Genomic DNA, 22,261 nt, shown 5'->3' with positions numbered 1-22,261 from the left:
TTTTTTTAAAGTACGTACACCAAAAATCTCTTCACTTGGTTTTACTCTAACCAAAGGTTACCCTTTTTCCCCCCGCCCCAGCTATCTTCACTTCTCTCTGTACCCGTGATTGAAAGGGCTTTTAATTTTTCCTCCCTCACAGCTTCAGGGGGACACAATGACATTTTTCCCTACCCTAAACACTCTTTGCTCTTCAGAACAGAGACGAGGGAGGGGCTAATCATTCTGCAGGCCAGCTTTTAACACCTATCAAAAGCCTTCTAGACACATTTTAAAATAAATACATATTTTTATTTAATTACAGCAACTGCAAGAAGAGCTCATGTGGCTTCAGATGTGTTGGCCTGCATCTTAACGAGCCTTCAGAGAGCTTTTCTGTTGGGTTAAAAACTAGTTTAACTGAGCTGACTTGATTGAAAAATGTACTCTTTTGGGCCATTCAAGACGGTGCCTTTAAATGCACGATCCTAAACTCTTAACTTCTGTACAGGAGCCCAGCAAACTGATAAAATAGAAATGCCATTATGTGGAACATATTGCCCACCCATGGGTTATCAGCGGGGTTGTGAACTTTAGATCCATTGTAAAGACATTTACCACTTGAGCTAATGGAGTAACTGGTAACTGTAGAAGGCTCTTAGATGAAAACTCACAAACTTCTGTTAAGCATGTCCGAGCAGTGATTTTTTTTTAAATTATTTTTATTAGGCTTATAACTGAACCAAATTCGGGTAGATTTTCAGAAAGGTAGTGAAGGCACCCTTGGGCAATACATCCCATGCCAAATTTTAAATGCCATGGAAATGCTAGAGCTTCTCAACAAAACAGTTGTGAGCTCTTATTAACATAGGGGGAAAACTGACATCTTCCCAAACTTCATTTTCAGAATCAGCTGATCCATTTTTCTAAAGCTTTTCACAAAAAATTTCAGCTGGAGGCAGACCCTAGGCATGGAAAATTTCAGACCAAACAATGAAAGTTTCGTAAAGTTATAAGCAACTGAAAATTGGGTCTTAATACTTTCCATTTTAGGCAAATCTAACTTTAGGTGGTGTTCCCAGCACTGTCTAAGCAGAATAATTACTTGAACTTTAGTGTTCAAATGATGGAATCCTGGTGTTATATGACATCACATAGGAGGAACAAGTCAGTTCCTGTATCCCAGAGATGGGCTCCTGCTTGCAGTTCAGGTCAGGCTGAGTTTGTTACACTTCCTGGCAACACCTGTTGTAGGTGGCAGGATGCTGCACAGAGAGGCTGCATTAGGCCTCAATCCTGCAAAAGCTTATAGAAGTGCTTAACTTTAAGCATGTGAGGAGTCCGATTGAAGACATGCCACGGTGAAAGGGCCTTTGTGCTTGTATTCAAAATTATACTTGATAAATAAAGTAATGACACTTTTTAAAAGTATCTAGAATATTTCACATTTACAGCAGTATATTTCTGTCCTTTGTTATGATAGTTCCTTTAATCAGCAACCAAGAGAGAAACTAGCCAGGAGACTGAATTGTAGGATTTTCTTAAAGTGCACTGAAATTATTTTAGAAAACAACAAAAAAGACTCATTTAAGATCACAAATCATTTATATTTATCTAGGATATATCTGTAGACTTAAAAATGACAAAATAAATACATTTGAAAACAAAATGCTGATGAAAATAATTTACTTATTTGCCAAGACCCAAAGTTCTGTGTTTGTCTGCTTACATGACGACACTGCCACTTGAAGTAGCATGTAATACCAGAGACGCGTGCTCTGTGTAATACTATAAAATTTCATACCTGTTTTCTAGTACCAGTGCAAGCATAAATCAGGTCCAAGCCTTTTCAGCACATTGTAAATCTGAAAATCGCTTTCATGACACTGTGCTGAATAATCTTGAGCCCAACATACACAAGGACATACACTATTGCCAAGTGCTGGAGGAAAGGTATGAAATATTCCAGCATAGATGCCCCCACAGACTCCTTACTTCTGGTTTTGGCAAATTAAGAACCCTGCCATTTCACCTTTGTAATTATAGTCATCATTTTAAATTGTATTAGTGAGGATAGTTTACCCAGCCTAGTCTAGTAACTGCTACTAGACAAAAGGGGTCAGTTGCATGACATTGTCAATTTAATTCACTGGCATCCTGTTCTGTCACAAGAGCTCCTTGCTTTGAGAGTTTAAACAATGTCCTGCTGTTAGAAACAACAAACCAGATTTGGATGTCATTTACACCATTTTAAATCCAGAGTAACTCCAATGAGCTGATTTGAGTCACCCACATGATTGAGATCAGAGTGTGGCTTCATACTGGTAAGTCCTATAATCTCTCAAAGAAACTGCGGAATCACCTGATCAACATTCTCTACAGCAAACAGGGAAAGATTAAGAATGAGCTCTCAAAAATGGATACTCTCATAAAAAACCAACCTTCCACACAAACTTCCTCGTGGCTGGATTTTACTAAAACTAGACAAGCCATTTACAACGCACACTTTGCTTCTCTACAAAAGAAAAAGGACACTAAACTTTCTAAACTACTACATGCTACAAGGGGCCACAGCAGTGGTTCCCTCACCCCACCTAGCAATATTGTTAACCTATCCAACTATACTCTCAGCCCAGCAGAAGCAGCTGTCCTATCTCAGGGCCTCTCCTTCTGCCCCTCCACCCCCATGAACATGATACAGTTCTGTGGTGACCTAGAATCCTATTTTTGACGTCTCCGACTCAAGGAATATTTCCAAAATACCTCTGAACAACATACTAATCCACAGAGGCCTCCCTACCAACACTACAAAAAGAAGGATTCTAGGTGGACTCCTCCTGAAGGTCGAAACAGCAGACTGGACTTCTACGTAGAGTGCTTCCGCCGACGTGCACGGGCTGAAATTGTGGAAAAGCAGCATCACTTGCCCCATAACCTCAGCCATGCGGAACGCAATGCCATCCACAGCCTCAGAAACAACTCTGACATCATAATCAAAAAGGCTGACAAAGGAGGTGCTGTTGTCATCATGAATAGGTCGGAATATGAACAAGAGGCTGCTCGGCAGCTCTCCAACACCACTTTCTACAAGCCATTATCCTATGATCCCACTGAGAGTTACCAAAAGCAACTACAGCATTTGCTCAAGAAACTTCCTGAAAAAGCACAAGATCAAATCCGCACAGACACACCCCTGGAACCCCGACCTGGGATATTCTATGTACTACCCAAGATCCATAAACCTGGAAATCCTGGGCGCCCCATCATCTCAGGCATTGGCACCCTGACAGCAGGATTGTCTGGCTATGTAGACTCCCTCCTCAGGCTCTACGCTACCAGCACTCCCAGCTACCTTCAAGACACCACTGACTTCCTGAGGAAACTTCAATCCATCGGTAATCTTCCTGATAACACCATCCTGGCCACTATGGATGTAGAAGCCCTCTACACCAACATTCCACGCAAAGATGGACTACAAGCCATCAAGAACACTATCCCCAATAATGTCACGGCTAACCTGGTGGCTGAACTTTGTGACTTTGTCCTTACCCATAACTATTTTACATTTGGGGACAATGTATATCTTCAGATCAGCGGCACTGCTATGGGTACCCGCATGGCCCCACAGTATGCCAACATTTTTATGGCTGATTTAGAACAACGCTTCCTCAGCTCTCGTCCCCTAAAGCCCCTACTCTACTTGCGCTATATTGATGACATCTTCATCATCTGGACCCATGGAAAAGAAGCCCTTGAGGAATTCCACCATGATTTCAACAACTTCCATCCCACCATCAACCTCAGCCTGGTCCAGTCCACACAAGAGATCCACTTCCTGGACACTACAGTGCTAATAAACAATGGTCACATAAACACCACCCTATATCGGAAACCTACTGACCGCTATTCCTACCTACATGCCTCCAGCTTTCACCCTGACCACACCACACGATCCATCGTCTACAGCCAAGCTCTGCGATACAACCGCATTTGCTCCAGCCCCTCAGACAGAGACAAACACCTACAAGATCTCTGTCAAGCTTTCTTACAACTACAATACCCACCTGCGGAAGTGAAGAAACAGATTGATAGAGCCAGAAGAGTTCCCAGAAGTTCCCTACTACAGGACAGGCCTAACAAAGAAAATAACAGAAGGCCACTAGCCGTCACCTTCAGCCCCCAACTAAAACCCCTCCAACGGATTATTAAGGATCTACAACCTATCCTGAAGGATGACCCAACACTCTCACAAATCTTGGGAGACAGGCCAGTCCTTGCCTACAGACAGCCCCCCAACCTGAAGCAAATACTCACCAACAACCACATACCACACAACAGAACCACTAATCCAGGAACTTATCCTTGCAACAAAGCCCGTTGGCAACTGTCCCCACATATCTATTCAGGGAACACCATCACAGGGCCTAATAACATCAGCCACACTATCAGAGGCTCGTTCAACTGCACATCCACCAATGTGATATATGCCATCATGTGCCAGCAATGCCCCTCTGCCATTTACATTGGTCAGACTGGACAGTCTCTACGTAAAAGAATAAATGGACACAAATCAGATGTCAAGAATTATAACATTCATAAACCAGTTGGAGAACACTTCAATCTCTCTGGTCACGCAATCACAGACATGAAGGTCGCTATCTTAAAACAAAAAAACTTCAAATCCAGCGAGAAACTGCTGAATTGGAATTCATTTGCAAATTGGACACTATTAATTTAGGCTTAAATAGAGACTGGGAGTGGCTAAGTCATTATGCAAGGTAGCCTATTTCCCCTTGTTTTTTCCTACCCCCCCCCCCCCCCCAGACGTTCTGGTTAAACTTGGATTTAAACTTGGAGAGTTGTCAGTTTGGATGAGCTATTGCCAGCAGGAGAGTGAGTTTGTGTGTGTGTGTGTCCCCCGGGGGGGGGGGGGGGGAGGGGGAGGAGAGCCTGGATTTGTGCTGGACATGGCCCACCTTGGTTACCATGCACATTGTAGGGAGAGTGGTCACTTTGGATGAGCTATTACCAGCAGGAGAGTGAGTTTGTGTGTGTGGTTTTTGGAGGGGGTGAGAGAACCTGGATTTGTGCAGGAAATGGCCCACCTTGATTATCATGCACATTGTGAAGAGAGTTGTCACTTTGGATGGGCTATTACCAGCAGGAGAGTGAGTTTGTGTGTAGGGGGGTGGAGGGTGAGAAAACCTGGATTTGTGCTGGAAATGGCCCAACTTGATGATCACTTCAGATAAGCTATTACCAGCAGGACAGTGGGGTGGGAGGAGGTATTGTTTCATGATCTCTGTGTGTATATAATATCTGCTGCAGTTTCCACGGTATGCATCCGATGAAGTGAGCTGTAGCTCACGAAAGCTCATGCTCAAATAAATTGGTTAGTCTCTAAGGTGCCACAAGTACTCCTTTTCTTTCTGGGGCAGAAGGTAATTCCTAATCATCTCAAGGAAACAAAAAAAACATGTAGCCAAACTGGAGTCTGTCACTGACTAAATAAAGTAAAACTGAGTAATAAAACAGGGCGAGGTTTATTAGAGCATCTGTCCTTGTGGTGATTTGTCAGAACAGACTAGAATTTTAGCTACAGTGAACTCTAGCGTTTTTATTTAAAAGAGAACGAAGAAATTCTACAGAGCACTTGAGTCCTGCTCAGACATAGAGACTGCATGGTCACATCAGGGATCTCATTGTGCTGTGAGCCTGGGAATCTGAAGCTGCTGGATAAGATATCAGATAGTGAGTGGATGCAGAGAGGACATCCCCTGTGTGAAGCTGTGTAGGATGTCACAGGGTGTTGAATATCTAGCTTGGTTACAAGAATAGAAACAGGATGACGTGCTGAGTGTACTACAGAAAGGAGCTTTGTGCGTGGGCGCCGGTTTGAGGCTGGTAAAGCAGGTCATTAGTGTGCTAGTCCATCCCATCTCCCAGGATTTGTTGCACTAAAAAGACTACTTGGTGCTAGTGACCGCATCAGCAGGGGAGCAGCTGAACAGGTACTGAGCATGGTTTAGCTGCAAGTACAGACAAGGGTAAGCCATGTTCAGTACAGGTTCAGCTATACCCATTGCTGACACCTGTTGTCATCAACAGAAGCTGTTCTAGTGTAGACAAGCTCTTGGAGAGAGATGTGCTTTCTTCCTAAGTAATGTAGTGAGAGAGACCATTTATTGGGGCCCTTTTCTGTAGCAAATATCCTTTTATTAATTTCTGCAAAAGCTTTCTAAAATATGCAACTACTGGGTATTTGAAAGGAACTTGAAGGACTGAATTTTCAAAGGAGACTGCAAGAGGTAAAATTGCATTTGTGTGCCCATAGGCACGTCTGTACATTTACCCATCTGTGTGTTGTGCAAATGAAGATTTTTGTGGCCATTTGGTACTGAACCATACGATTTTTTTTTTCCAGGTACATTTGTAGTCATTTTTTAAAAAATAGATCAACATTGTTTCTGGTCAGATGTAGCTCTAGCTCTGTGATTCTGTCAAGCAGCCTCTTGATGCGTATCTTTTAGGACCAAAGTCATAAACTTAATGATAAGAAAATTAGCTACATTTTTTGTTGTACAAATAACTGTGGGCCATATTCTGTATCCTCTTATTTGTGCTAAGTTGTACCTTACTCCATAAATAATTCCATTGAAATCAGTGAGGCCACTTGCAGACTGAGGTACAACTCTACCCGAGTAGAGATGTCCGAATCTGCCTTGACGTTACAAAAATCGGTCATTTGCTAGTAAACAGAATTCACTAAGTTGCTGCCAGAAATGTGAAGTGCTTCCCCCTTATTTTTTAAAAAGGTGAGGAAGAATGTCAAGAACTAACCGAGTAATCTGTTCAGAAAGTATCTTATGATTTTATCTGGTAATGGTGAGCTTCACCTGAGTTACTTTGAGTATGGGAGTTATGATATATTAATGCTGAAACTGACTCTGCAGCATACCAGCAAGTTCTAAAATACTGTCTTTGGAACTTCACCCTGGTTTATATCAGAGCTGCACAAGCTTCTACACATTGGTCCAGACTGCAAGAGTAATGTGCAGCATTTGGAATGTACATAGCATTGTGCCCTTGCTAAGCATCATCCTATAAATAGAAAGTCTGATGAAATGGTTCCAGCCTTACTGCATCCAAGGTCAGGGGGTTGGTTGTTTTTTTTGTTTTGTTTTGTTTTGTTTTTTTCTCGGGGTGGGGGTGGGGAGAGGGAGAAAGAGATTGAAAGTAAGGAGACGAAATAAAAGCAAAGAGAACAGGCCATGGAGAATGAGGGAAAAGTTAAAATAAAAGCCCCACCTTTGTTGACTTAACTAGAGCTGCTTGCATCAGAGGCCTAGTCTGCTATGTCAGAAACTTCCCATTGTATACAAGGGAAGTCTCTCTTCAGCCTTGTGCTTTGTGTAGATTTTGCACAGTGTAGTATTGTAATGTGCAGCTTTTGTACTAACCCTTACATAAGCAAACTTGTCAGGCTCTTGCTCTGTGTTCACACCACATTGAATCTGGGTTGAAAAAAATGGAGTTGTCTTGTTGGAAGAGTAGAGAATGGGAGAAGGCATGTATTATACATCTGTGACTGTAGCTGAGTAGATTCTCTGGGATCTTTGGGAGACAGCAGCCGTGATCAGAGAGCTGCCACTATTCCATCACTCTGTCTACCAGCAACTGGAAGAGATTAGAGCAGCTGTTTGACATCATTTCTCAGGGCTGTGGGTAGGGAGGGAGGGGAGGGAAGGGGGTTGTCCAGAAAGGAGTTGAATGTCTGGAACCGGGTGGGGCTAAAAAAGAGCATAAACCAATTCATTCTCCTTCCGTCCCATCTCTCCCTGGAAGAGAAGGCAAGAGAAGTAAAATGTGAACAATGAAATCCTTTCGAGAAGGAATGTCTGTCACTTGATAAGAACTTTACAAACGAAATTGAAAATTTTAAATTTAAAAAACTTCTTTCGGGAGGTAAGGGGGAAATTATTACAGCATTCTCCACAGTTGAAACGATCAGTGATAGAACTGTGATTCCCTTGCTGTCCTTTCCCCACCTATGCGTTTGGAGTAAGAAGTTAGATTACGCCTTCTCATCGATCTCTTCCCCCCCCCCCTTGCCTCCCATAACCTCCCTACCTTGTTCCACTATCCTTGTAAAATGCCAGCACAGTATTTTGCATTGGTCCTTAAAGATGGCATTAATCCTAAGGACGATGTGAACTAGAAAACAGGAATGCCATATGGATTCAAACTTAATGCTGACACATTGGGAATTCAAGTGTGAGGAGCTGGATGATTTATTAGTGTAGCTTTGTGTTAAAGGATTCTGTCATAGACTGTTTTTTATAGCTAGTTTTAATTTATTCTGTTTGTGACAGTCACTTAAAATATTGGCTAGAAAAGGACAAAATCGGTATGGAAAAAATGTTCATGCATTTTCAAAATCTGCTTTATAGATTCATAGATATTTAGGTCCCCTCCTGCATAACGCAGGCCACAGAATTTCACCCACCGCTCCTACAAAAAAAACCTCACACCTATATCTGTGCTATTGAAGTCCTCACATCGTAGTTTAAAGACTTCAAGGAGCAGAGAATCCTCCAGCAAGTGACCCGTGCCCCATGCTACAGAGGAAGGTGAAAAACCTCCAGAGCCTCTTCCAATCTGCCCTGGAGGAAAATTCCTTCCCAACCCCAAATATGGCAATCAGCTAAACCCTGAGCATATGGGCAAGATTCGTCAGCCAGATACTACAGAAAATTCTTTCCTGGGTAACTCTGATCTCACCCCATCTAATAGCGCCCATCACAGGCCATTGGGCCTATTTACCATGAATATTTGATTACCAAAACCATGTTATCCCATCATACCATCTTCTCCATAAACTTATCGAGTTTAATCTTAAAGCCAGATAGATCGTTTGCCCCCACTGCTTCCCTTGGAAGGCTATTCCAAAACTTCACTCCTCTGATACTTAAAAAGCTTCATCTAATTTCTAGTCTTTCTTTAAATGGAGACTGGAAACTAATATAGCTTTTGTTTGCTTCCATACTTGCACAACAGCCTTGTTTTGATCCACACAGCTCTGAGAATTTTACATTTTAGTCATCTAAAAGCTTACGCTTCTGGAACATTTAAACATTCTTTTTATCTAGGTCTTTTATGTAAAGCAGAGGCTAGTATTTATTTTAATTTCTCAGTCACAGAATGGTAGAGGTATAATAATTTAGAATTTGAAAGACATTGACTACTGAAATCTAAAATTGTAAGAGAGTTCAAATTAGGTGTCTGCTATTTGCCTGTACAGTCTTTTACTTAAAAATTACAGTGAACTACACATACAGGTGATTCTGCATCTTGTTTTAAAGGAGTCATTCCATTTTTTAAAAAAAGTTATTTACATTGCTGACAAACTAGAATTGGCCCAGAGAATAAGATAATGACTAGTTACCTGCTTATGTAAAAAGAAAAGGAGTACTTGTAGCACCTTAGAGACTAAGGTGCTACAAGTACTCCTTTTCTTTTTGCGAATACAGACTAACACGGCTGTTACTCTGAAACCTGCTTATGTAAACCTCTCTTGCATATGTACTTTAGTCATAGGTGCTGCACATTTTGGCTTGCCCCATGAACAAGCTACCCAGAGTTGACTACTTCTCAAAAGGACCTTAAAGTGTTTTTAATGTTTCCACATCAGCATTCTCCTTTAAATGGTACATTTTATTCCTCACCTTTGTAAATTTAGGGCTTGTTTACATTAAGATAATTTGCACCAGTGTGACTACTCTTGCAAACCTGTACTATAATAATGTAGAGGTGATGCATTGGCCCAAAAATGGGGATTAAGCTCCAAGTCAACCCCACTTTACAGTGGTGTTTCACATCTACAGTAGGGGTTGGCACCCGTAACTTCTGGAGCCTGTTTTTCCCCTCTCTCACTTTTTACACCAATGTAAAGTGAGTATAAAATGCTACCAGATCAGAATGTGAATGTTTTCGCCCGCTTGGCATGGACCTGAAGGACAGCACAGGGTGCAAGGAGATTGAAAGTGAGGCCCATTATGAAACAGTCACAGGTGCACTGCAAATATTCTTTATTTTTGTTCGCTTAGTTGCCTGTAGTTCAGGGGTTCTCATGACCCTTCAGGGGGTCGCAAGGTAGTTCCATGGGGGGTTGCAAGCTGCCCGCTCCATGGGCTGGCAGCCCTAATCCCCATTAAATTACATTTACTCCCCCTCATTTTTAATTTATAAGGGGGGGGTCGCACTCAGAGGCTTACTGTGTGAAAGGGGTCACGAATACAAAAAGTTTGAGAACCACTGCTCTAGTTGGAGAAATATTCAATTGCAGAGATAAAGTTCACTTTGCATTCCTATTTATAGAAAATGACAGCAAATGTTAGGAAATTCTAAAACAATTCCAGCCTACATCAAGTACAGCTGGAAACCTGTTTTGCAAGTACAATATCTTTACCTTCTTCAGATGTTCAGGTGTCACTCTACTAAAATCCTTTGTGGACTTCTATCTGTGTTTTACGTAATCATCCCATCCTTATTTGACTTGGCAATGGACATGGGGCATACTTGTTAGATTGTAATGGGTTCACTGTGTAATGAATTGTAATGGGTTCACTGTAATTCACTGTGACTGAAGTATTGCCGTATGTTTCAAATGCTTTATTTGACGTGTCTTTTTTCATACTCTTTCCAAAGCCGTTAAGCACAGATGAAAAAAAGTTAAGCGTTCTCCTAAGCTATTTTCTTTGCTTCTTAGGAATATGGTTTTCAGCTAGAAAGATTGTATTTGTATGTGGTTTTTCATTTAAAAGATGAAAGATAATGCTGTCCATAAAGCAAGAAGATAAAGGCCTGGCTTCCTAAATTAAACAAATAAAATAAAATAAGTTAAAAAAAAAACACATTTACAATGTGGTGTATTGTCAAGCATGACAACTTATTTTAAAATGGAATAATATGAAGATATTTAGTATGTTGTTGACCATTCACTGGTATAATATGAAACTCCCCTTATCAGTTACAATATAAAGTGTAGCAATATCTGTATGTCTTTGTCATAGAGTTGGCATTCGTTTGTACAGCTGTGGTGCCATTGCATTGAAAGGTAAATTAATTGTACACAAAGAGCTCAGAGGTCCTTGGCACTTAATGAAAAAGTGTTGGGCAAAATGACTATACATTGACTCTGTAATGAAGACTGACAAGCCCAAGTGAGGTTTGCAAATCCTGGGAGACCTTAAGAGCCTACAGCTCTGTCTGCATTGCTCTGCATCAAGAATGGATTTACAATGACCTCCATTGTCCTTGGAGAGCATTTTAGAAACAAGGTGCCAAGAGTTAGCTGGGAGGCATTAGGAGTGGCCTGTTGGAGTTAAGTGTCTCTGGCTGATAGAGGCTGTTCCAAAAGTTTCTGGGTGATGACTTTTCATGCCGGTTTTATTTCAGCTTTCTAAGTTGAAGCCATGTCAACAGGTGTTGAGTGTGAGACAGAATTTTTATTCGCTACACTGTGCAATTTAAATCCTGAGATCGATCCTCTCTGATTCACTGCCTGAACCTTGGTACCTGTCTGTGAGATGGAGGAGTCTGAACCCCAAGAGAATCTAATCTGTGTGTTGCCTCTGAGAGAGGAGAGCAGGACATGCCTTTGTCTCCACTGTGTTGACTGTCTCACACAGCTCCAATACTGCTTTAAGATGTTCAGTCAAGGGGCAGTGCTTGATACATCCTAGGGCCCAGCATAGCAATGGCAGTATTACCTAGAGCTGGTCATGAAATTTTTGTCAAAACATTTAATGAACAAAAAGGGTTTTCCAACCAAATCAAAAATCACTTGACTTTTTTCTTTCCTCTTTCTCTCCCCATCCAGCGCGGGGAAGAAGGAAGGGAACAAAAAAAATTCAGTTATGAAAAATCCAAATTTTTTTCCTACATTTTTCTCCTTTTAAAGTTTACCAGAGAACATTTGCCATTTTTCAACCAGGTCTCTTGCCAACCTGAGGCAAGACTAGCAAATCCTTAAGACTGTAGATGGCGTAAGAGCACAGACAGCTATCGGGACTCTGCTCAAAGAAAGAATCTTGAGTATTGTTTCTGACGAGACCTCTGAAACCTGACAAGGACAGCATAAAGGCAGCCAGTATAGATCACACACAGAGTGGGCATAAGACGCTAGGACTGCGGTGCATCATTGAGATGTCAGCCTGAACTGGCTGTTAGCACTCCCCACAGAACTCTTATGTTCTGATGTCCAGATGCTGTGGTACTGTAGGAGACACGGCTGCTCCATTAGCTGTGCTGTCTTTCAGATCTGTTAAGTGGCGACAAGACCCTTTTATTCCTATTTAGTTTGTTCAGGTGGAAGTTAAAGAATGTACGGCACCATTTGAAAACACTAAAAGGGAGCTCTATACTCTCTGTTTCCTGCCTCTCAATAAAACAGATTTTAATGCCCAGAGCTGTGTCAGAGCTATTGCAGAGTGCACAATAGCTGCCATGTTTGTCTCCAGGCACATCTTTTACCTGTGTTTAACTCATCCCTTTATAAAATGTGCTTTAGGATATATTGCATCTGAAAGGTTAGAGTGTATAGAAAACAAAATTTACTTCTATCAAACTTATGTGTTTGTGGCTTTGATCTATGAGTGGAGTCTATTTGCATTACCACAGTACAAATAAATAATAAGACGTAGCAGAATGAACTTTCTGATCAAAGTAGCTAGGTTATATTGCAAGCCATGGAACCTTATGTAATAATACATACAGTACTTTAAAGTTTATTCCTCTGTTCCGGCACCATGGAAAGTTACTGATGACACTATTTGCTTTCATGTTTGACATGTCATCTTTTCTAAGAGTTTATACCTCTATGTTTATATGAGTTCTTTTGGTAATTATTTAACCCTTGATGCACTCCTTCCCATGTGGTCTCACACATGGGGTTTGTTGGGTGTTTTGTTTTTTAAAAAGAAAGGACAAAGCTTTACATCATAAAATAACAGGTATCACAGGCCTAGTAACAGAACAGCTGCAAATTATGATATTAAGAACTCTAACACATTGGTATTTCTCTAGCATGACCAAAGGCTGTCATCACATTTAGCAGAGCCCTTGAAGTAAACAATTGCTTTGTAAATGTGTATGATTCCATATTTAATTGAATGCAGACAGTATGCTGGCAGTAATTATTAAGGTAATATGCAAGTGAACTGACAGTGGAGATAAAGCAGATTAAAGCTCAAGAGCATAATATTCATGTCCTATCCTTCTACACAGCATGATAACAAAAGCAGTGTTACATATACTTCACACTCGTTTCTTTCAGCACTTGAGGAACATGAGGTCAGCTACTTTGTGGGTGACTTGGTTATCTCTTTGTTTTCAGAGAAGAATTTAAAAAACAAGGTTCCATGAAAGTTTGTAAAGTGATAAAAAGAGCAGCAATGGCAGTGAGTTAGGGGTCAGGACAGAAGGGGACTGTTTCAGGATTTTGTCAGAGAAGCTCTTTCCAATTGCAGGATGTTTTCTTATCTTGAAGACCGTTACTGTGCTTTCAGTAAAACTGCCATGCATTTAGGTAAGGCATAGCAGAAGTCAGGTTAGAAGATTAGCTAGTGATGATTTTTATTTTTTTACACTTTTTATTAATGGGACTCTGCAGTACTAGTAATAGTGGATGTCAAAAAAATTCTTTTTATGAGCAGTTTAAGGGAAAAATGACTTGAACACTGTTTTGTGGGTAAGTCTCTTATTGCAGAAAACCTCACTCTGGAGCACAGCTTGGCAGGAATGCAAGAAATAGGGTTTAATGTGCAAATATTGCTAATAAAATTTCCACTGGCAGAGTTTAAATTACTGTTGTTCATTGGCATTTGCTTCTGTGAAAAGGACATCTTAATGCAAAGTTGACAGTATAGTGGCAAGGTACTGCTGATGGAAGTGATCTGTCTTTGTCTGAATTCAGTGTGAATGTTTTGCTTACTATTTACAGTGTTGAGTTTTGAATTCTTCTTTATGGTATAAATCTAGGATACCAAATATTTAATCAAGTTCTTTACACTTGATCTTGGCATGTTGTCTAAATGTTGCTGCATTCTGAAAACCTTGAATTTTAAATGTGACATTTATAGTGCAAGTCAGCTTTGTGCAAATATTGTTTGGTGTGGGTATGGTATCAAAATGTGTTCGCTACTGCATCAGTCTTTGGGATACATTGACTATGAGAGTTGTGTGTATATAATATAAGACTTTTGAATCTGCTTCAGATGCTTTTTTCCAAAGAGGTTATACTCTAATGTAAAAGAAAGTGTGAGGTAGTGGTGTTACTTTAGGAAAACCAATGAAAGTATCCGCAAAAAGAAAAGGAGTACTTGTGGCACCTTAGAGACTAACCAATTTATTTGAGCATAAGCTTTCATGAGCTACAGCTACTCTGAAACAATGGAAGTGTGACAATGAAGTGGAGTGTAAAATAGTTTCTGCTATTTCATACATAGAAGTTTGTTGATAGGGTCAGTAGAAATTCTGTAATACAGTGAACAATAATTAAAAAGGTTTCAGAGTAGCAGCCGTTAGTCTGTATTTGCAAAAAGAAAAGGAGTGTGGCACCTTAGAGACTAACACATTTATTTGAGCATAAGCTAATTAAAAAGCCTATCAGTATATGATCTCTGGTGCTTGCTGACTTCAGTTTGACTTCTCATCCCTTCCTTCCCCACCGCTATGATTTTATGATGTTTGTAGCACTTGAGTCCCAGAATTTGTACTTAAACTAAACAACATAAAGCTATCAAAGTAGATTGTTTGAGACAATGGGAACAGTGTCAGCATGCTGCGGTCCCAGTCTCTCTTCATTGTCTGTTAACATGTGACATTCGGGTTACATGTGCTGCATTCTTTGAACTTCCTGTGAACTTACTGTACTAGCCAGAAGCTGGTAGAAAGTGATCAGGATTAAAAACTGTCCTATTTGTGTTACTAGGCATTTTATGGGACACAACTTTATTTATTGTTACCAAGTTGTTAGTATGACAGAAAAGATTACCATTCTCCTTACACTTAAAATCACTCCGTGACTTTTTACTCTGTTCCTTTTCTTTCCAGGTGTGACACTTGTTGTATTACCTTTCGCACTCATCGGGGTTTGCTGCGTCATAATGCAGTTATTCACAAGCAGCTTCCAAGAGACCCATTGGGAAAGCCTTTCATTCAGAACAATCCTTCAATTCCAGCGGGCTTCCACGATTTGGGATTCACAGACTTCTCCTGTAGGAAATTCCCCCACATTTCTCAGGTATTCTATATCCCTAGCTCTGAAAATCGCAGCTATGCTTATCTGTTGAATTAATTGAAGGATTTTGTATTGGGTAATGCAGGGACTAGCTGTAGAATATTTTGTGGAAAGCTATAGAACATATTCAACCTTGTTAGATTCCACAATTTTCTTTTCGGTGTTAGCTCTCAAGTGGCGTCTTGTGTGGTGCCTTTTAGGTTAGTTTGCTAAAGGCTTTTTACAATATTTTTTTAAAGGAAAACTTTTTGGGCTGTTAAAAACTAATCTCTGCTCCTCCTCACAGTCCCCCAAACAAAAAATTAGTTTTGTTCCACATTTAAAATACCTATAAAAGACACATGGTGGAGTCAGGAATACGTGATGGGTTTTGCTCAGCTCTTTATATGTACATTTTGGTGTGGTATAGAGGTTTTATCAGTTTGTGAAATTTATATTACTTGTGAATGGTGACGCCTTGGGTGAGGTTAGACAGGTCCCCCAAATGTTTGCCTATAAAATCTTTACGCTACCCCCATACCTGCATAAATTCTGAACGTACTACAGAATTTACAGAAAAAAGCATTTTGTAAGTATTTTTGAGTTGTGAAATTTTGCACTAGAAATTTTGTTTATATCCCTCTACTTGCAGAGCCCACCTGCCTTAATTACCATGAGTCCAAATGTAGAGGGCTCACAAGGAGAAGAAAATTAAAATTAACAAATTTACAGTGCCTCTCAAAAAAAGACCTGAAATACATTTTTGTATACTGAAGGGTCCTGACTTAAAAGTCTAATACTTCAGGACCATCCAGGTCCAGTGAGTGCCCCATTAAGAAGCTGGTAATCTCTCCTTCTCAGTGGGATTAATCTCTGTTTTCTAGCTCTGGCAGGTTGCAAGATATTAGACCAGGGTGGGCAAACTACGGGCCGCATCCGGCCTGCGAGCTGTTTTAAGCCGGCCCGTGAGCCACACCATGCGGCTAGGCCCTGCTCCAGCGCTCTGACCGGGGTGCTGGGTTGGGGCCGCACCATGCGGTTCGGCCCCGCTCCTGTGCTGCGGCCAGGGTGCTGGGTCAGGGCCGCAGCACGCAGCTCAGCCCCGATCCGACCAGGGTGCAGGGTCGGGGGCTGTACCATGCAGCTCCTGGAAGCCGCGACATGGCCCCGCTCCAGCTCCTACACGCTCCAATGGGAGCTGCAGGGATAGTGTCTGCGGATGGGGCAGCGTGCAGACCCACCTGGCCACGCCTCTGCATAGGAGCTGGAGAAGGGATATGCCACTGCTTCCGGGAGCCTCTTGAGGTAAGTGCCACTCAGAGTCTGCACCCCTTGAGCCTTTCCCCATGCTCCAGCTCCCTGCCCCAGCCCTGATTCCCCTCCTACTCTCCAAACCCCTCAATCCCAACTCGGAGTACCCTCTTGCACCCCAAACCTCTCATCCCCACCCCTGGGCCCGCACCTCAACCCCAATTTTGTGAGCATTCATGGCTCGCCATACAATTTCTGTTCCCTGATGTGGCCCTCAGAACAAAAAGTTTGCCCACCCCTGTACTAGACCTAAATTCTGTCACTGGCGCAGGACTGTGTATAGCTATCCCAGTCTGCATCTCAGAGTGATATGGTTTTTATGAAGGAATTCCACATTCAGAAAAGAAGGGAACATTTTTGGCAGGTTGATTTTTTTATTATTTTTATTACTAAATTGCTCAGAAGTTTGAAAAGTTAGAATTTGTCCTGGAAGGGCTGGATTAGTAGGCAGAAAGCAGATGATGTAGTCATAGGTTCCTATGAATGCAATTTATCACGTAATTATCACCACTGCATGTATAAGATATTTTATATATATATATACGCACATGGTTTTAGGTATGGATAGTGTATGTAAAAATGTAATATAATTATTCTCCAGGATTCTGCACAGGATTTACCTTTCTTTAAAGGGAGATGAATTGTAGGGCGTTAACATGTTGTCTTTTTAGAAACATCATTTTGCTATCCCTGCCTGTCTGAGTTGTAAACCCTGGAGGATACCAGAATAAACAAAAATGTAGATTCTGTAAACATAGTGTCCGGTGGCAGCTTAAAGACTAACCAATTTATTTGAGCATAAGTTTTCGTGGGTAAAAACCTCACTTCTTCAGATGCATAGAGTGAAAGTTACAGATGCAGACATACTGACACATGAAGAGAAGGGAGTTAGTTACCTCACAAGTGGAGAACCAGCTTTGCCTCTCCTGGAATTGACACCTCCTCATCTCTTGTTGGGAGTGGACTACATCCACCCTGATCAAATTGGCCTTGTCAACACTGGTTCTTCACTTGTGAGGTAACTCCCTTCTCTTCATGTGTCAGTATATTTATGTCTGCATCTGTAACTTTCACTCCGTGTATCTGAAGAAGTGAGGTTTTTACCCACGAAAGCTTATGCTCAAATAAATCTTAGTCTTTAAGGTGCCACCGGACTCCTTGTTGTTTTTGTGGATACAAACTAACACAGCTACCCTTGATACTTGTAAACATAGTGCTAGCCCTCTGTTTAAAAATGATGTCCTGGAATAAACCTGGCATGTATAAAACAATGGTGGACAAACTTTGCCTCACACGGCCAATACTAGCAACATGAGAGGACCCCGAGGGCTACGATTAATTCACACATACCTTAATAGAAGTCTGCATGAATTTAAATATGTTCCCCTTTGAGGTGTTTTACAATAAATTTACATAAACTTCACTTGCTGTAAACCTCTCTCCTCTTGTTTGTCCCCCTTCCCCTTTTTAAATTTCTCTGTTTTGTTAATAAAATTACTTGTTAACTTCTGATGGATATTATTTGATTGTTTATATGAAGGGATATTTTGTGTAAAAAAAAAAAAAATAATAATCTTCATGTTCTGAAAAAGGTTAGTTTACACTGGAAAAGAAGAAAGTTTTGCCATAAAATTTGCTATCTCTTGAGGGGGGAGAAGTGAAATTTGTTTTCTTTTTCTGCAGAAACATAAGGCTTGTTTGATATTTGGGTTTTCTAATTCAAATACTAGGTCAGTTACATTATTCTGTGGCTATCTTGTAGGTCTGGTGTGAAACGAATCTACGAAGATGCATCAGTGAATTTCATCGGTTTATTTGCGAGACATGTAACAAGGCATTCCCCATGCATTCGGCACTCAAACTGCACACAGAAACCCATATGGTTGATCAGGGAAAAGAAAAGCACAAACCGCAGATGAAGACCCCAGCTGGTGAGAATCCAGACCAGAAAGTCTACATGGCGTCCTTGGGCCTACAGCACACCAAAGACATCAAGCCTGTCAAACAGGAGGAGGTTATGCAAGATGAGGTCCAAGAAATGCAGCTTAGAACACTGAAGAGTAACCTACCTCAGGAACCTGGCAGCACTAGCCTGCTGAACATGTCTGCTCTGGAAGCTGCTTCCATGGGAGGTTCTTTTTCGGTCCTTCCACCTACAAAAGAGAACATGAAGCTCCTATCGCTGCAGCCTTTCCAGAAGGGCTTTATCATTCAGCCCGACAGCAGTATTGTGGTCAAGCCCATCTCCAACGAGTCCGCTATCGAACTGGCTGACATTCAGCAGATCTTGAAGATGGCTTCGTCAGCTCCTCCTCAGATAAGTCTTCCGCCACTTTCTAAGGCACCTGCTGTCCCCGGACAGTCTATTTTCAAGCATATGCCTCCACTGAAGCCAAAGCCCTTGGTGGCCCCTCGAACAGTTGTAGCGACCTCTACGCCACCTCCACTGATCAGTGCACAGCAAGCCTCGCCTGGGTGCATCAGTCCAAGCCTCCCGCCGCCATCACTGAGGCTGATCAAAAACTCCGTGGAGTCCGCTTCCAGGGCTCACCTTACGCAGTCCAAATCAGGAAACCAATTCAGTCCTTCTTCACAGTTATTCCCTCAGCCCAAGACAGAGCCACTGAGTCAGCACGAAATGAAAACCCAGCTGGAACAAGATAGTATCATAGAAGCCCTGTTGCCTTTGAGTATGGAAGCCAAGATCAAGCAAGAGGTCACAGAAGGGGACCTCAAGGCCATCATTGCGGGGGCCGCAAACAAGAAAGCGCCAGCAATGAGGAAAGTCTTGTACCCGTGTCGCTTCTGCGACCAGGTGTTTGCCTTCTCTGGTGTCTTGAGGGCTCACATTCGCTCTCACTTGGGCATCTCCCCTTACCAGTGCAACATCTGCGAATACATTGCAGCTGACAAGGCAGCACTGATTCGGCACCTGCGGACGCACAGTGGGGAGAGGCCGTACATCTGTAAAATTTGCCACTACCCTTTCACAGTGAAAGCCAACTGTGAGAGGCACCTGCGCAAAAAGCACCTCAAAGTGACCAGGAAGGACATAGAAAAGAACATTGAGTATGTCACCAGCAATGCGGCGGAGATGGTGGATGCTTTCTGCTCCCCTGACACAGTGTGCAAATTCTGCGGTGAGGACCTCAAGCATTATCGCGCCCTGCGCATACACATGAGGACTCACAGCGGCTGCCAGAAGAAGAAGCCGTTTGAGTGCAAAGAGTGCGGAACTGCCTTCTCAGCCAAGCGAAACTGCATTCACCATATCCTCAAGCAACACTTACACGTGCAAGAGAGGGAGATAGAGAACTACATCCTGGTAGTGGACTGCAGTCCTCAGGAGAACCAGCAAGACCCTCCACTACTGGAGGACAGCACTTACATGGACCACAAGTCCATCACGTCTTTCCTGGAATCGCAGAATGGCTTTTTGCGGGGGGCACCTTCTCATGTTCCAATCAAACTTGAACCTGCAAATAATTTCCCGATGGACTTTGACGAGCCTTTAGACTTCTCGCAAAAGAACAAAAACTTAAGCACAGTGCAAGTAAAGCAGGAGAACCTGTTTGGCACCTCTTCCTTGTCTCACTATGACTGTTCCATGGAGCCCATAGACCTGTCGATTCCCAAAGCCCTCAAGAAGGATAAAGATGAAGTCCAGAGTGAAGCCAAGAAACAAGACCAAGTTTCTGGGAATAGCGACAAGCTCTATAACTGTCAGCAGTGCCCTCTGGCCTTCAGTGCCAATGGTAACGTGGAGAAAAATGGAGCCCTCAAACATTCCCAACCACCGAAGGGTCCCTTGCATTTGACTGTCCCAATCATTTCCCCAGCTCTTCTCGGCAACCCTGGCTTGCTGCGACCCTTGAGGCCTAAACCACCACCTCTTTTGCCAAAGCCTCCGGTAACTAAAGAGCTGCCGCCTCTGGCTTCCATTGCCCAGATCATTTCATCTGTGTCTTCTGCTCCTGCTTTGCTGAAAACAGAGGTAACAGACTCCAGTCCCAAGGCAGCCAGCAGCTCCGCTGGTTCTGATAAATCAGGGAACTCCAAACCAAAAGCGACAATCACGATGGCTATCCAGAAAGATTCCAGCCTTCCCAGTGACCTTACTCAGAAGTCATACAATCCAAATGTTACAGAGAAGTCTCCTGTTGCTGATGCTGGATTGGCTAAGAAAAGAGGTAGGAAGAAAGGAACAAAAAACAAGCCTAAAGCGAGCAGCGGTGTGGACCTGGAGTCAAGCGGGGAGTTTGCTAGCATAGAGAAGATGCTAGCTACCACAGACACTAATAAATTTAGTCCATTTCTGCAGTCCACTGATGATTTCAAAGAGGAAGCTGACAGAAATGGAACAAGTGAAGATGAGAGAGAAACTGCCGATGATAAGCTGCTGAGAGGAAAGAGGAATGCTTACTCAAACTGCCTGCAAAAAATCACCTGTCCTTATTGTCCCCGAGTCTTTCCTTGGGCGAGTTCCCTGCAGCGCCACATGCTCACTCACACAGGTAAGAGAGCCTCATGCTGTAATGGCTAGGTTGTAGTCACTGAGCTTATTTTACCCTAAAAGAGACACTCTAACTTCTTGGGAGACTCAGCACGCCATGTTAGCTGGAGGGAGGGGGGGGAAGGGTATCATTCATTCATTCTTCTCCCCCTGTTTATTGTCTGAATAGTTTTACTCTTTGTTTTGTGACTTCTCAACCATTCCCATTATTTTGGGGTATGAAAACACAACATTCTACTATGGTGTTTCTCAATAATATTGTAACTCGCCTAACTTCTGTAAGCATGGACATTGAGGGGTAAATTTTGCTCTCCTCTATGAAGTGCAACTCTGGCACAAATCAGGTTATGTCTACGCTGTGAGCTCGGGGTGTGATTCTGTGTGCACGTACTCGCATTAGCTCGAGCATAAATAGCCGTATATTCGTGGGAGTAGCAGCAGAGGAAGAGTTGAGCCACGTACATACCCAGGCAGTTTGTCCTCGGCACAGCTCAGTTGTGCCTCTGCTAGCCCAATGAGAGTTAGTGCGAGTATGTGTGCACAAGCCAGGGAAGCACGCCCCTAGTTCACAGTGGTAAGCCTCAGTTGACATCAGTGGAGTTCCTCTGTTGTGCTTAGGAAGAGAATTTGCCCTCTAGTTTTCAATTATTCTAACTTTATTCTGAAGATGAGTTTATGTATCGAACAGTTGTGTTTGTTGATTATTTGTTTGGCTGCCTTTCTTCATTAGCGGCTTGTCAGCTTTAGTAAATATATAAGGACATTTTAAAACTGAGAGCAAATAAATGTAAAACTCTATAACAGAACAAGATCGTAGGAACCTCCATGCTGGATCAAAGAAATGGTCCCTCTAGTTTAGTATTGGTTGCTCATGGTGGTTAGTACCCCGCGCTTCCGAGGAAGATACAAGAAACATCACAATGATCAGCTGTGTAATAACCTGCACCACAGGGGATATTTCTTCCTAACTCCAGACATGTAGGAGGCTGGCTTATGCCCTGAAGCAAGACTTACTGTATATTCCTTGGAACTTTTTCTCAATATTGTGTTGCTGCGTAAATAACATTAAACTTTTATATTTGAAGGGCATTATGAGGAGACTGATCTGTTTGTTTTTCACTTTAAAACAAATAAATAATGCTGTAGTGAATGCTGCATTGCTTTTTACTTTCCCTTTT

The 22,261-nt window shown here is 42.2% G+C and overlaps 1 protein-coding gene across 6 annotated transcripts in view; it reads left to right on the top strand.

Moving 5' to 3' along the window:
* RREB1 (ras responsive element binding protein 1) overlaps window positions 1-22,261 on the top strand; it is a 142,455-nt gene that overhangs the window by 99,864 nt on the left and 20,330 nt on the right. For all 6 annotated transcript variants that reach the window (XM_048839787.2, XM_048839788.2, XM_048839793.2 and 3 more), the window contains 2 exons: window positions 15,094-15,283; window positions 18,333-21,084. In XM_048839787.2, the coding sequence (XP_048695744.1) occupies window positions 15,094-15,283; window positions 18,333-21,084 (2,942 nt within the window). The remainder of the gene's footprint in view (window positions 1-15,093; window positions 15,284-18,332; window positions 21,085-22,261) is intronic.

This window comes from Caretta caretta, chromosome 2 (genome assembly GCF_965140235.1).
Source record: "Caretta caretta isolate rCarCar2 chromosome 2, rCarCar1.hap1, whole genome shotgun sequence".
NCBI classification, from domain to species: domain Eukaryota; kingdom Metazoa; phylum Chordata; order Testudines; family Cheloniidae; genus Caretta; species Caretta caretta.
This window is presented reverse-complemented; position numbering and strand designations above follow the sequence as displayed.